Source organism: Leuciscus leuciscus, assembly GCF_965113295.1.
Source record: "Leuciscus leuciscus genome assembly, chromosome: 15".
Lineage (NCBI taxonomy): Eukaryota > Metazoa > Chordata > Actinopteri > Cypriniformes > Leuciscidae > Leuciscus > Leuciscus leuciscus.
In genome coordinates this window covers 9,604,963-9,620,957 of record NC_138739.1, presented here as the reverse complement: position 1 = coordinate 9,620,957, position 15,995 = coordinate 9,604,963, and the positions used below count along the sequence as shown (strand labels likewise).

Below are 15,995 nucleotides of genomic sequence, written 5' to 3'. Positions count from 1 at the left end.
AAATCCTGCCGGCATAAATACGTAAATGACACAAATAATTACATATCAATTATGATTAGCCTACATATCATATCAACAGTGGACAATCACAGCACAGCAAAACCTTCTTTAAGAATAGAACTAAAAGAGACATGAAATGGAGAAACATTTATAACGAAGAGATGATATGAATAATGAATAATTAACTTTAACTGTAAAAAAAAAAAGAAAAAAAAAGAAGATTCGAATGCCATATCAAATGCTTCATAAAAGGTTACAATGTTAAGACATTTGTTAAAACAAAATACAAATAAAAGCAATTAACTTGTTGCACATTTAACGAAGGCAAAAACGTGCTTTATGATACAAAATGCATATTGTTGTTTTACCAGTACACATATCTGTGAAATATGCTTAATACCAGTAGAAGGCTTATGCAACAGTCAGTAACACTTATGGAAGATAATATATAAAAAATACATTACATAAACTCATATTATGCATTTTGTTGCTTTTCTTTCAGTGCAGTTTAACAGGTTCAGTTCCTGAGATTCAGAGTTTGCTCAAGGACACAATGGTGATATTTCATGGATCAACCCTTGCAGGATTTGAACCTTTTACACTTTAACCACAAAGATAAGACACCACAAAGAAAGTGCTTCATAAACTTTAACATTTTCTGCTGAAAACACCAGTTTAGAGTAACATTAATGTTAGAAATAACGTCATACTGGTGTTTTCATCAGGGATGTTCCTCTGTAGTGTTGTCAAGATGCTAATGCTGAAATTGTAAATATAACGTTACCAGTATCGGTAGTATTGGCGTGACCTGTGTGTTGTTTGACTGACAGCTTCTCCATCAGTATGGAATTACTTAAAACTGTTCAAAATTTTCATCTTGATGAAGTATTCATGTTCACAACCTGTTATAAATGAATATAAACATAAGCAGAAAAAAAAACCGTGCAGGTCTTGCAGTGTAAATGCTGCTGTTATTAAAGTCCCACTGAAGGGAACGCACAGGTTTGTTTGATGCCTTGATGTAATTTTCACTCAAACAGAAAGCTAAGGCGGGACATATTTAATGGCCCCTCCCCCTTTTAAAATAGCCAATAGCATATAGTTTACCTCACAGACTTCAATAGGCTCTATGCACGAACGCTGCTGACGTATTTCCGGTAGGATCTCAGCCGGCGTCTTTACTTCCGCATAGCGCATTCTATAGGACAATTCACTTTAATAAAATTCATTTTTTCAGAAACGGAGACAACGATTTTAGAAACTGATTCGCTAGTCGGATTTCGCGCGATATGAGAGAATACTCACCCTCAAAGTTGTTGATGTAGCTCGAAATTTATAATTTATGGAGCCTATTCGTACTTGACAGCACCATGAAGCGAATCCCAGCGCTGATGATACGTTGGATTCAATAGTAGAGGTGTAAAAAAACTCTAGCCATTTCATTCTTAATCACCGTACAGTTGGAAAACAGAATAAAACTAGCGTTTGAGTAAGTGAACACACATCTCCAAACAATTATAATCAATATATCATAGAGTTGTCTGTTGTGGTAGTGATTAGACGAGATATGTGGTGACGTCACAATCGTACTGCATTGTGGGACATATAGGTGCCTGAAGTGTACATTTGAAGTAGACTCGCTCCCTCGGTCAAAATCGAGGGAACAAGGGTCTGTCCATCTAAACTTCCCTCGTCCACTTCACGAAGTGGAACGCACTTCAAAATGGCGGCAGGGATTCCCCCAAGGGGAAGTGCTTAGGGAAGTTCGCAAGTGCGTGTCTAAAAGTGGACTGGAACGCAGCCCTACATCAAGATGTTAGGTCTGGAAACTCACCATAGACGCGGTTTAATCCGAGGGGCGGGATAAACGGCTTTCTTTCAAATTCCCTCTGCACGCAATAGGACAGCGCTTCAACCAACCAGAGCGTTTTCCCAACAGCGGAGCTTAGTTGATAGATTCAACATTTGCCATATCTGGCCGGCAAAACGACGAACACATCTTCCTTTTTTTAAGAATGACTTAAGTGCCGTTCTTTGCTCTTTTCTCAAAGAAAAACTTAACTCCAAGTCCTCCAGAGTCGCGGCCAAAGCCGATTCGAAAGACCGCTGTTCTCCATCAGCAGCCATTCTTTGTTTTCAAGTGGCAGCCGTCGCAACTCTGTCGTCATGTTAAGCCCGCCCCCGCCTACTCTATACACGACGTGATTGGCCTGACCCAATTTAGTTTTTTTCAGCTAGAAGGTCTATTGAGAGTTGCTAGACCCACCTGGCTGCGGAATACATTTTGCTGCCACTAGGGTGCGTCTAGATTTCTAGGCTAGAAGTCTGCGGTAATGTCATAAAAATCCGTGATCCATTTTAGCGGAAGTGAGAGACTAAGTTTTGAAAGCTTATATCTCCTAAATGCAAATTTTGCCATTCTTCCGGAGCATATTAACTGATTCATAACCTTAAGGCTAACATATTCTTACTGAAAGCTAAAAAACTCAAATTATGATTTCAGGGGGTCTTTACAGAGAAACAGAGAAACGGAGAAATCACTTCCTGACCGTTTCTGTCTGAGTCCATTTAGCAGCTTTAATAAACATTTAAATACCCTGAAAATCCTCAAGCGCTCTTTGTACTATTGGAGGTAATGTTCTCCATTGTTTCTTACTAATTAACCGTTTGCCTTTTCTTAAGCAATGTTAGCATATTTTTAAATATATTTAGGCTACTTATTTAAATAACTACTAAACAAACTATTTTGAATTAGTTCAAGGTGAAATTTCTCTAGTATTGGTGCCAACTAATGAAATCTTGGTATCGTGACACTCTTTCTCTGTGAGCGATGTGAGTTTCTTTTCTTGTTTCTTAACTTCCCTTCAAGTTCTTTTAATGAAAGTATCAAAACAATAGTGTTATGTGGGCGTCTCATTGGCCGCCTCAGCCTCAGTCTGATTAAGGTTCGAGTCTCTGAGATTCTTCATCAGAAAAGAGTGTCTCTCTGATCAGGGGACGAGTCTTCAGCTCCACTTGCCTGTTTATAAAAAAACACAGATAAACACAAAGAAAAAGAAATAAACCGGATTGATGTTTGAGTTACACAAAGGCTTGGAATTGCAAAAAAATAACAAAATATCTTAAAATGTAGGATGTTTCTCTTCACATTTATTAGAATAATTCATGTTTCCTAAAGAACCTGCACATTTAAATGCTTGAAATATTATGTAAATAAATTATTCAAATTATATGATAATATAAAATGTAAATCACACACAAACATTTAATCAGTGCACAGATGTGAATCTGTTTTGCAGTCAGACAGATTCAGTTGATGTAGTTTCTCACCTGATTATCGCGCTTCGTCCTGTTCGCTTCTGGAGGAAACACAACAAACTCTATTAAACACTTTACTTTGGTTAGAGTAAAACATTGAAAATTCTCACATCTTTCAAAGATGTTTTTAAGTCTCATATTTCCATCTTATTAAATAATTTGTATGTTACACTCACCGTTCCTTCTTGCTCTGCACTTGCAAAAGTAAATCACAGCAACAATCTGAAGAATAACAGGAACAGCAACAACTGCATATATTCCTGCGTCTGGAAGAGCTAAAGACAGACAGTCATTGTTTGTTTTCAAAGTAACTTATAAATCAACTTCAACAATAGTTTTGTCTGATATTTATATTATCTACACGTGTCTACTTTGGTCATCAGTTGTATGATATTGATTTAACTGGTCAATGGCTCCATCTTGTGTGTTTTTGAAGAACTAGCAGCTAAAACACTTTTAAAAGAATATTTATACATTCATTTTTCATCTTAATAACATTAGTTAATAACTTTTTTTTGCATGTGAATAATTATTTTGTCAAACAGACCTCAATGAAAACATTTACTGGGTTGATACAAACATTTTATGAACATATTTTGTGTTAACTTCAAATCCACTGCACTTTGGATTCTTGGTGAACTAAAAAATAAATAGATAATATATTTAAATTGATGATAATAAAAGGTGATAAGAGAAGATATTGACCAGAACAAAACAGTTAAACTACCACCAATAGAAAAACTAGTTTGTTTTTAAATCATAAAGCACTGAATTTAAAGTTAAAGCTATAAATTAGTTTAAGAGTAAATGTATTTTTCTACACTACCAGTCGATAGTTTTGGTAAGATTTTATATATATATATATACATATTTTTATATATATATATATATATATATATATATATATATATATATATATATATATATATATATATACAATATATATATATATATTTATATTTATATTTATATTTTATATATTATATGAAGTCTCTTCTGCTCACCAAGGCTGCATTTATTTGGTTAAAAAAATATATTATTGTTATGACTATTTAAAATAATGGTTTTCTATTTTAATATATTTCAAAATGTAATTTATTCCTGTGATCAAAGCTGAATTTTCAGCATTATTTCTCCAGTCTTCAGTGTCGCATGATCCTTCAGAAATCAAATGATGATTTGATGCTCATGAAACATTCATATTATTATTATCAATGTTGAAAACAGTGATTTACATTTTTATTTCAGGATTTTTTGATGAATATAAAGTTCTAAAAAACAGCATTTATTTGAATTAAATAACACATAGAAACAAAAACACAAAGAAAACAGCTGTTTTACACTGTAATACTATTTCACAATATTATTATTATTATTATTTTGTATTTGTTTTTTTAATCAAATAAATGCAGCCTTGGTGAGCGGAAGAGATTTCTTTCAAAAACATTAAAAATATTACCGATCCAAAACTTAAAACTGGTAGTGTATATGCTGTGTTTCAAATAAATATAGGTAAAGAAAAATAGAAAACACTCCTGAATGTCACTGCAAAAGTATTAAACACTTTAATGATGTGATTGAAATGGACAAGACTTGCTTTTAAACATGAAGACTCACCAGTAACAGAAACATTGAAGATCTTTTCACTGATGCTGCTGATGATCAGTAGTGTATATTCTCCAGTGTGTCTGTTTCTGATGTTCATGATGGTCAGAGATCCAGTCTGATTATCCAGCTTCAGTCTGCCTCTGAATCTCTCAGTAACTTTAACTTTATTACACTGAACATCTGTACAGACATAACTGAGATCTCTAGTGATTAGAGCGATGAGAGTCTTATTAAAATACCATTTAATCTTCTCTTGTTGGTTTGTTTGAACACCAGTGTTTAGAGTGACTGGATCTCCCTCCATCACTGACACTGCCACTCTATTAACACCTGAAGAAGAAACAATTACCATTAGTCAAACAAATACATAATAGTGCTTTGAAAATGCTTTTCTACATATCATAAAGATTGTGAATAGAGAGATATGTCTGGATTCATGGTGAACATTCACTTCATGAACATCATACAACCATGAATATTATGAATTGTGCCATTTCCCAAAACATTAAGATACAAGGGAAGAATAAAAAATTGCATCGTTAATATTTTACTGTTTCAATCTTACACTTAAATTACATGTTTTTATTTACACTTTTATTCCCCCACAGTGACTCACACTAGTAACAACTGATGACATCACAGCTTGATCTTTGCTTGACCAATCAGCGGAAAGAAGCGTTTTATTCCCACACGTGTAGAGATGGAAAATACAACGTGTGTATCCAGTTTGGTTTTACTGTCTTTCCATTTGGCGGATTACAACAAAGTTTGATGAAAATACAAGAAGATTTGCAATTTCTTTATGTTCATGAGAAGGGTCGAATATGTGATAAATGAACGATTTATTTGTTTTTCCGTTTAAGACAAAAACGAGAAAACAAATTATCCGAAGGTAGCCTACACGGACTAATAAATAATAGATGCACTGAAATGGATGGAGGATATGATGAGAAACTGACATATTCACCAGAACAAAACAGTGAAACTACCACCAATAGAAGAACAAGTACGCTTTTAAATCATGATGCACTGAATATGAAGTTAAAGATATAAATTACACTTTAAGAACAAATGTGTTTAGAAATTATCTTTATGCTGTGTGTGAATTAATATACAGGTAAAGAGAAAACAGCCCTGAATGTCACTGCAAAAGTATTAAACACTTTAATGATGTGATTTAAATGTACAAGACTTGTTTTTAAACATGAAGACTCACCATGAACAGAAACGATGAAGATCTTTTCACTGAAGCTGCTGCCGCTGATGATCAGTAGTGTATATTCTCCAGAGTCTGTGTCTGTGGTGTTCATGATGGTCAGAGATCCAGTCTGATGATCCAGCTTCAGTCTGCCTCTGAATCTCTCAGTAACTTTATTAACTTCATTACCTTCATTACACTGAACATCTGTACAGATCTGACGGAGATCTCCACGGATCTGAGCGATACAAATGCCATTAAAATACCATGTAATTCTGTATTGTTGGTGCGTTTGAACATCAGTGTTTAGAGTGACTGAATCTCCCCCCATCACTGACACTTCTTCTGTATAAGCAAACACACCTGAAGAAGAAACAATTAACATTAGCCAAATAAATGCATAATAGTGCTTTGAAAATGTTTTTCTACATATCATAAAGATTGTGAGTAGATGTCTGGATTTATAATGTAACAGAAGAACATCATTGATTTACACTTTCACTCATCAGACAAAAATACACGAGTCTCATGGAGGATCTTGAACAACTTATGTTCAATTTATGTTATCTTACAACACATGAATATTATGAGTATTACCCATAATAATATGTTAGAAAATTGCTTTTTCCCCAAAACATTAAGGTACAATGGAACATTTATCATTTTAATCTTTATCATTTTTACTGTTTCAATCTTACACTTAAATCAAATTACATGTTTTATTTTACAAATGTATTCATCCAAAGCTACTTACACTACATCCAATGCACATTTGATCAGTTTATGCATCAACATTTACTCACAGTATGAAGCCATGTTACTTTTAGAGGTTTTATCCATGTTATATACCATTTATATACCATTTGTTCAATATGTTGGTCATGTTGTGAATGAAGCTGGTCTGGGCCGCGAACTAACAGTTTCGTTTATAGAACTATCGTTGACCAGAAAAGAGATCAGACAAACGTCTTACATTGATGGAGTAAAATACAAACAATACATGAATACCCGTCGAATATAAAGCTAATAGAGCATATTATGAAACTTTGTCGGTAGTTTTACCGGGAAAGGAGATAGTAATGTAGAATATACATGTCTTACCTTGCAGATGTAAGCACGTCAACAATAAGAAAAGAAATAGAGACATGCTTCATTTTCAATTTTTGCTCAAAGATGAACGCAGATTCAGTGAAGTAAAAGTGATCTGTTGTTACTCTGCATTAGTGTTGACGCCATTATTTCACGAGTTAAAATTAAAGTAATCTTCTTCTTCTTCTTTTAGTTGTCTGGCCGTTCACTCCATAGGAGCATTACTGCCACCTACTGAATATTTTATCCACCTGGGTGATGATTTCCTCTTTCCTTTCCCTTCCAAAAAAAAAAAAAATGTAAAAAAAATTAAGGGGGGGTGGATACCCCACCCACCCCAAAGGATCAGAGCCCAGGCTTCAGCTGACGCTGCGTGTTCAGCTCCTCCAACTTCCACACTGGGCTCCTCAGCCTTTAAGGCAGGCAGAGGCACCATACATCTCACCCTCAGACCCTATATTTCTATATCCTGTAACATAGACCTGTAACCTCCAAAAAGGTTAAAACAGCCCTATATATCTGATTGTCACTTAAACCCTTCCCCAGAAGATCCACAATGCTCACTGGCCTATTTTTAAAACTATTAAAAAGACTGTCACGCTGACCATCATATTTACCACAATTAAAAAGCACATGCTCAACTGTTTCTAAAATATTACATTCGTTACACATCCCACTTTCACGCTTCCCCATTAATGCTAATGTTGAGTTTAATCCTGTATGTCCCATTCTTAATCTAGATATCATTACTTCTTCTTTTCTATATCTTCCGAAAAACTGCACTTTTTTCCCTACTGATTTCTCAATACTATAAAACCACCTATACCTGTTCTGCTATTTTCCCATCTTTGTTGCCATTTTTGTATTAATTTCCTATTAATCACAGATTTTATTTCACTTCTACCCAAAGGGACTTTAACTTCCACCACGTTTTTCTTTAATGCCTCTTTTGCTAATTTATCAGCCATTTCATTCCCTATTATCCCGATATGTGCTGGCACCCAACAAAAATATACAGTTATACCTTCCATTTTCAGTCTGTACAATAAAGTATAAATTTCCACTAACAAATCTTCTCTATCACTTTTTGTAGACTTTATACTTTTAAGAGCTGATGAAGAATCTGAGCAAATTAAAATCCTGTTTGGCCTAACCTGTTCAACCCATTGTAGTCCTACTATAATTGCAGTTCGCTCAGTAGAGTACACAGACAGTTTGTTACTTAGCCTCACGCTTATTTCTGTCTTAAAATTTGGAATATACACTCCTATGCCCACTTTTTGCTCAATTGGATCCTTAGATCCATCTGTGTAAATCTGCACAAAAGAATTAAAGTTTTCTCTCATAAAAACATTAACTCTATAACTATTACTGCATATTTCTTCTGCTTTTTCCCGAGCCTCCAATAATCTAATTTCAACAACAGGTTCAGGAATATTCCACACTGCCACACCACTTAATGGCATGTTAGGACAAATTGCTTCATCCTCTATACCATAATCCTTGACCCACTGTCCATATTTCCAGCCAAAGCTATTTCCTCCATTCTTTTTGTATTCCCAACAGTCATTTAGTATTACGCGTGTACAATGATTCTTCTTACCACTTAAGTTAGCCCAATACATCATTGCAAGCTTTTCTCTTCTCAGGTCTAATGGCATTTCCCCCATTTCAACCCTGACAGCATCTAGAGGAGTTGATCTTATAGCTCCACAGCAGATTCTAAGTGCTCTAGATTGTATGTTCTCCAGTTTCTTTAACTGAGATTTATCTGCATCCCCATACACTGCACATCCGTAATCTATGCTAGAACGTACTAGGGCTTGATATATACATAACATTACACTTTTCCTTGCTCCCCATTCATATTTACTTATTAAGGTCATACAATTTATTACTCTTTTGCATTTATTTTCAATTTTCTTAATATGTTGTTTCCAAGTCATCTTCTCATCAAAGATCAAACCAAGATATTTAAACTCTGTCACTCTTTCTAACCGTTGATCATATAATTTTAATGTAATCTGTTCAATTTTCTTTTTCTTTGAGAAAACCATATATTGAGTTTTTGATACTGAAAACTTCATTCCCCAGTCTACTGACCATCTTTCAACTTCATTTATAGTTTCTTGTACTCCTTTAATTACATTTCCTATATTCCTACCTCTTTTCCATATAGCACCATCATCCGCATACAACACCTTCCCAATGCTTGGTTTAACTTTTTCAAATATATCATTGATCATTAAATTAAATAAAATTGGGCTAATCACGCTTCCTTGTGGGGTCCCATTCAGGAGACCATATTATGCTGATGTTTCTTCACCTATTCTTACCTGAAATGTACGTTCAAATAAAAAAATCTAATATCCAGTTATACATTCTCCCTCCTACACCAATTCTATCTAACTTAATTAACAGTCCTTCCCTCCATAGAGTGTCATACGCTTTTTCAATATCAAAGAAAACTGCAACAAGAAACTCCTTCATTATTAGTGCCTTCCTAACCTCATTTTCAAACAATAAAAGAGCATCCATTGTTGTTCTTTTTTTCCTAAAACCACACTGAACTGGTGTTAATATTTCTTTCTTTTCCAGAAAATAATTTAACCTTCTTACTAACATTTTCTCCATTACTTTGCATAATGTAGATGTAAGAGCGATTGGCCTGTAGCTATTAGATTTTGTTGCATCCTTACCTGGTTTCACTACTGGTATTACTATTGCACTTTTCCAATCTTTGGGTAAATAACCTTCATTCCATATATGATTATATAAATCCAACATTGTTTTAATTGCTACCTCTGGTAAATTTTTTAACATACTATAAGTACACTCTAAAAACTGCTGGGTTGTGTTAACCCAATTTTGGGCAATTTTGTAAGGTTTTATTTGTGTTACTTTCTTGTGAAATATATATATATATATAAAGCAAGATCTGATATTTGATTGTCACGTTTTGGGTTTGTTCTTGTCATGTCTGTCATGTGATTCCCTGTTTGTCATGTGATCCTGCCATGTCTTGTCATTGGTTAATTGTCTGATCATTGTTCACAGATGTCCCTTGTTTTGTCATTAGTCTGTGTATTTAAGCCCTCATGTTTGCCATGTGTCTTTGTCAAGTATTGTTTCATGTAATTCTGTTGTAGTACAAGTTTCATGTTCATGCTTTGGTTTTTGTTTTCATGCCACGTCATGTTTTTGTTTCATGTTTTATTTTAGTTACAATAAACTGCACATGGGTTCTCATCTATCAACTTGCCTCCAGTGGATCCTTCATTACAGAGATTAAAAAAAAAACTGACTATAAAGTGTCAGTGTGAATTTAATCCCATCATGCCAACTATTCTTCACCTATAATAATTTAGACTCCACCCATATGTGACATAATTTACCAGAAATTATTTCATTTAGGCCTCTTTAACAACCCCTGTTGAATAAACAATATTTATTATTATTATTTTTTATAATTTTTTTGTCTGTTTATTTTACTTGCTTTTTATTTAACTTTTTTTTTTTTACTGTTTATAATTATATTATTGTTGGTTGATTTTTTTGTTGTTGTTGTTTTGAAGTTTTTATTTTAATCGATAAGTATATACAATGTACTTATTTCATATGGTCTACTCTCCTATACAGGGGATGAAAACTGAGACAGGGTTGAGTTTTTCCATTTAATTTATGGATAATATTATTTTCAAAAATATAAAATAGTCATGTTTCAGTAAAGATAGCCTATATTTACCAAATTCATGACAACTGCAGATATGTTGATCCAGAAAGAAGGGCACAATATGAGAAATATATATATAAATTGAAGGCAATGCTCCCTTCAAACCGGTTACAGTCTTCAACCCTGTCACATTATTCTCAACCTTGTCACATTAATATTTTTGGACAAAAATAGGGAAGGCAATTAAAAATGAAGGCATTTATTGCTGATTACCACCTGAAATGTCAAGACCTAACACCATATAATTGTGGTTTTAGTTAAACATCTAAATTTACAATATTTGTTACAAAAATAAAACACACAGACACACAATTTGTCTATTTGTCTCAAAAAAATGTGAAAGAAAAACATAAATATTACATTTGTAGTTATTAAATTGTTACGAGGGACACATTACCAGTAAGCAGCCAAGATGTTTGTTTTATAGCAAGTTTTGTGTAAAATCCTCGTTAAAACAAGTCCATTACGGGGTTGAGAATAAAAGGTGTTTAAATCTGAAAAACACTGATATTAATAAAAGGTCTTAAATGCCGGAGGTGGGAAAATACAAATTTTTTTTGGGAGGTTACATTTAATTATGTGGGCGATCTGGAAAATGATTTATAAGTAAAAAAAAAAGAAAAATCCAAGTTGAAATATTACCGAATCCCAGGAATGAACCTTATATTTCGATTTTTTTAGAATAGCTGATCAGAGAGGTAAAATTACTTACAAATTAGTTCAGAAAAATAAAATGATCAGATAATATTGTATTATTGTAAATATAAATAAACCAAAAAATCTAAATCAAAACTCAATAATTTCAGCAATAAACTTTTTACAAGTTCTCAGATCATCCAGAGAAGTTGAAGTTGACACAATGTGAATATGTTTTTAAAGTGTGTTTCTAGATTGTTCCAGAAGTGACTGTTAAAGTCTCTCATGTTTCTAAGAATTTAAGACATAAATATTAGAAACAATTTAATTATTCTCACAATAATCAAATCATTTTTTTTATGGTAAAATTGTCCTTTATAACTTTTTACATTATAATCACAGAAAATCTATATAAAGCTCAACAAAAATAATTTATAAATATTAAATATTTGATGTTTTGCACGTCATGTGACCATCAACCATGTGATTGTGTCGTTTAATTATTGAAATAAACTTAAGCAAAACCTTTAAGTGTGTGTGTAGTTCAGTGTGACGTGTTGAAGGTGTTTACTGAAATATAATAATAATAAACTTATTTTTAATCAGTTAGTTGCCAAGGCAACTGTCACGTTTTGGGTTTGTTCTTGTCATGTTTCTGTGTCATGTCTTGTTTCCATGTCTGTCATGTGATTCCCTGTTTGTCATGTGATCCTGCCATGTCTTGTCATTGGTTAATTGTCTGATCATTGTTCACATGTGTCCCTTGTTTTGTCATTAGTCTGTGTATTTAAGCCCTCATGTTTGCCATGTGTCTTTGTCAAGTATTGTTTCCTGTATTCTGCTGTAGTGTAAGTTTCATGTTCATGCCATGTCATGTTTTTGTTTCGTTACAATAAACTGCACTTGGGTTCTCATTTCTCAACTTGCCTCCAGTGGATCCCTTATTACAGAATACTTGACCTACAACAATGAACCCAGCGGTTGCCCTCCTGAACCTACGCCAAGGGAATTTTCCCATTGAAACGTATGTGGCAGAATTTTGTGAACTCTCTCACCTGGTGGATTTTAATGATGTGGCGCTCAAAGACATTTTTAGGGTAGGTTTAAATGAGCCTGTTTGCTACCAGCTACCTGGGGGAAAAATCCACTGGTCCTTGGCCCAATATATTGACTATGCCCTATTATTGAGCGGTTCCTCATTTACTGTGGGTTTTGAGGAGAAGCCCCACAAACCCACAGTATCTGCCAAGCCTGAGCCACTTCACGTCATGCCTGCCAAGCCTGAGCCATTTCACGTCATGTCTGCCAAGCCTGCCAAGCCTGAATCTCTTCACGTCATGTCTGCCATGTCTGGGTCTCTTCATGTCACGCCTGCCAAGTCCGAGTCTGTTCACGCCACGTCGGCCACCGAGCCGGTGTCTCCTGACAAGATGGCCGCCGACGAGCCTGTTTCTCCTGACAAGATGGCCGCCACCGAGCCTGTTTCTCCTGACAAGATGGCCGCCACCGAGCCTGTTTCTCCTGACAAGATGGCCGCCGCCACGCCTGAACCTGAGCCCTCAGTTATGGCTACACTAACAATTATGGCCACAGCCATATGGTGTGTGTGGTCGGTGCACACATTTGAAGTTCACGTCACGTCTGCCGAGCCAGAGCCTGTTCACGTCACGTCTGCCGAGCCAGAGCCTGTTCACGTCACGTCTGCCGAGCCAGAGCCTGTTCACGTCACGTCTGCCGAGCCAGAGCCTGTTCACGTCACGTCTGCCGAGCCAGAGCCTGTTCACGTCACGTCTGCCGAGCCAGAGCCTGTTCACGTCACGTCTGCCGAGCCAGAGACTGTTCACATCACGACTGCTGAGACTTTTCACGTCATTTCTGTTCTTGAGCCGTTGTCTGTTCCAGCCCATAACCCCATAGCTGTCCCCAAGAAAATTTTGTGGGGGGGCAGTAGGATCCTTGAAAGGACCATGGAGGCCGCGCCGCCCTGGCCTCCTGAGCTGTCTGGTCCGCCCTGGCCTCCTGAGCTGTCTGGTCCGCCCTGGCCTCCTGAGCTGTCTGGTCCGCCCTGGCCTCCTGAGCTGTCTGGTCCGCCCTGGCCTCCTGAGCTGTCTGGTCCGCCCTGGCCTCCTGAGCTGTCTGGTCCGCCCTGGCCTCCTGAGCTGCCGGATCCGCCCTGGCCTCCTGCACTGCCGGATCCGCCCACGCCTTGCCACGACCCAGGTCCGCCCACGCCATGCCACGTCCCATGTCCTGTCCCCCTGCACGGGCCTGGCCCACCATCCCTCCCCCATGACCTCCTCCACTCCACCACCCTCCTGGTCTTATGTTGTGTTTTGGTTTTGTTGGGCGTCGGGAGACGCCCTTAGAGGGGGGGATTCTGTCACGTTTTGGGTTTGTTCTTGTCATGTTTCTGTGTCATGTCTTGTTTCCATGTCTGTCATGTGATTCCCTGTTTGTCATGTGATCCTGCCAAGTCTTGTCATTGGTTAATTGTCTGATCATTGTTCACAGGTGTCCCTTGTTTTGTCATTAGTCTGTGTATTTAAGCCCTCATGTTTGCCATGTGTCTTTGTCAAGTATTGTTTCCTGTATTCTGCTGTAGTGTAAGTTTCATGTTCATGCCACGTCATGTTTTTGTTTTATTTTAGTTACAATAAACTGCACTTGGGTTCTCATTTCTCAACTTGCCTCCAGTGGATCCCTTATTACAGCAATGTTTAGTTTAGGTTTTAGTACTAAAACTGTATGAATGTATAAATAATGTATGAAACTATAGACAAATATTCTGTTTAAAAAAATATATATGAAAATATCAAAATGACTAAAACTTGAACTAAATAAAATGAACTCAAAAAAGAAATATAATTAAAAAAATAATTAACAACTACATATATTAATAACTATATTAAGAGTATATTAATGATGTAAAACAAGAATAGAACAATCTTTTCACTGAAAATATAAATTGCTTAAATAATGATCATTTATAATAATGAAGTAGTTTATTTAAAATGTTGCATTTATTCACATTCTGTTATTAAAAGCAAAAGTAAAAATGATACACTTACAAACATGTGAGAAACATAAAGAGCAAAAGGGACATTTCAGATTCTGAGTTGTAATGAACTAAATAAACCAGGGGCCTGTACCATGAAGCCGGTTTAGGTGGCTAGCCAGCTATGTTTCAGTTTAGTTTCCGGCAACCCTGGGTTTTAGGTACTATGAAAGTAGCTTGGCTTTAATCGGAGTTCGTTACCATGGTATCTTACGCTGCACGGCTAACCTGCTCCGGGGCAGGTTATGTTCTGGATTCAAGATCTCAGACTGAAGTTTGACCAATCAGTTGAGAGCAAAGAAACATATAGGTGACGTAACTTATTCCCAGTGTCTGTTACAATGACTTCACCTTTTCTTCCAAATCCTGTGGACATCTCAGCGCAAATTGTTTGACGAGCACTTCGTAGAGAAAGAGTTTTTAGCCAGACAAAATCCCCTTGCCTTTCCTGATAGTTACTTATGAAAGATACAGATTTTCCGCGGAAGGAATGTCTTATCTTTGCGAACTTCTTGAGCCGCACATAAAGAATTTAACACGTCGAATTCATGCACTTACTGTACCGCAAATATTGCGTTGCGTTTTTTTGTTGTTGCAAGTGGTGTATACTTGCACGGTGGGTGACGCACAGAAGCTATAGGGTGATATCAGCTAAATTGGGCCACTTTTTGGTAAATCGTTTGGGACAATAATACAATACCATATATGTCTTTTCCATGTGTTTTTATGATTAATAATGACTGTTTTTGATAATTTTGTGCTAAAATTATGTAATAAAATATATTTATTTATGCCCTACAGTTCTTGAAACATTAGCTGTGCCAACTTTTTTTGCATGAGCAGTTTCAGGTAAAATGGGCCAGTCAAACTACAAAGGGAAATATTTATTTACAATCAAATTTAATTTTAAAAAACAATTGCTTATACAGCCACATAACATTTAAACTGTATTAAACAAACATATTAATATTGTGCAATTAAAAAAAAAACCATTTTGGGTGCAAAGTCAAACCCATATTCAAATTGCAATTGCAATTAAACAAAGTCATTTTGGAACAGCATAGATCAGTGAACTGATGTGTGTGTGTGTGTGTGTGTGTGTGTGTGTGTGTGTGTGTGTGTGTGTGTGTGTGTGTGTGTGTGTGTGTGTGTGTGTGTGTGTGTGTGTGTGTGTGTGTGTGAACACATTTAGAACAAAATGTACAAATAAAAAAAATCTCATTCAAAATTGATAATGTGTGTGTGTGTGTGTGTGTGTGTGTGTGTGTGTGTGTGTGTGTGTGTGTGTGTGTGTGTGTATCTATCTAACTTATTTATCTATCTATCTCTCTGTCATAAACTTCAAACTACTTTAAACT

General features: G+C 35.8%; 2 protein-coding genes across 3 annotated transcripts in view; one reads left to right on the top strand and one right to left on the bottom strand.

Moving 5' to 3' along the window:
- Positions 1–7,433, bottom strand: part of LOC309476055 (uncharacterized protein) — a 298,593-nt gene extending 291,160 nt beyond the window's left edge. For both annotated transcript variants that reach the window (XM_082139192.1, XM_082139191.1), the window contains exons 1-2: positions 7,226–7,433; positions 6,143–6,487 (exon numbers count right to left, since the gene is read on the bottom strand). In XM_082139192.1, the coding sequence (XP_081995318.1) occupies positions 6,143–6,487; positions 7,226–7,271 (391 nt within the window). In that variant the 5' untranslated portion in view covers positions 7,272–7,433. The remainder of the gene's footprint in view (positions 1–6,142; positions 6,488–7,225) is intronic.
- The window catches only part of LOC309476122 (uncharacterized protein), a 186,302-nt gene that overhangs the window by 54,221 nt on the left and 116,086 nt on the right, over positions 1–15,995 (top strand). The gene's annotated exons all lie outside the window — the stretch shown is intronic.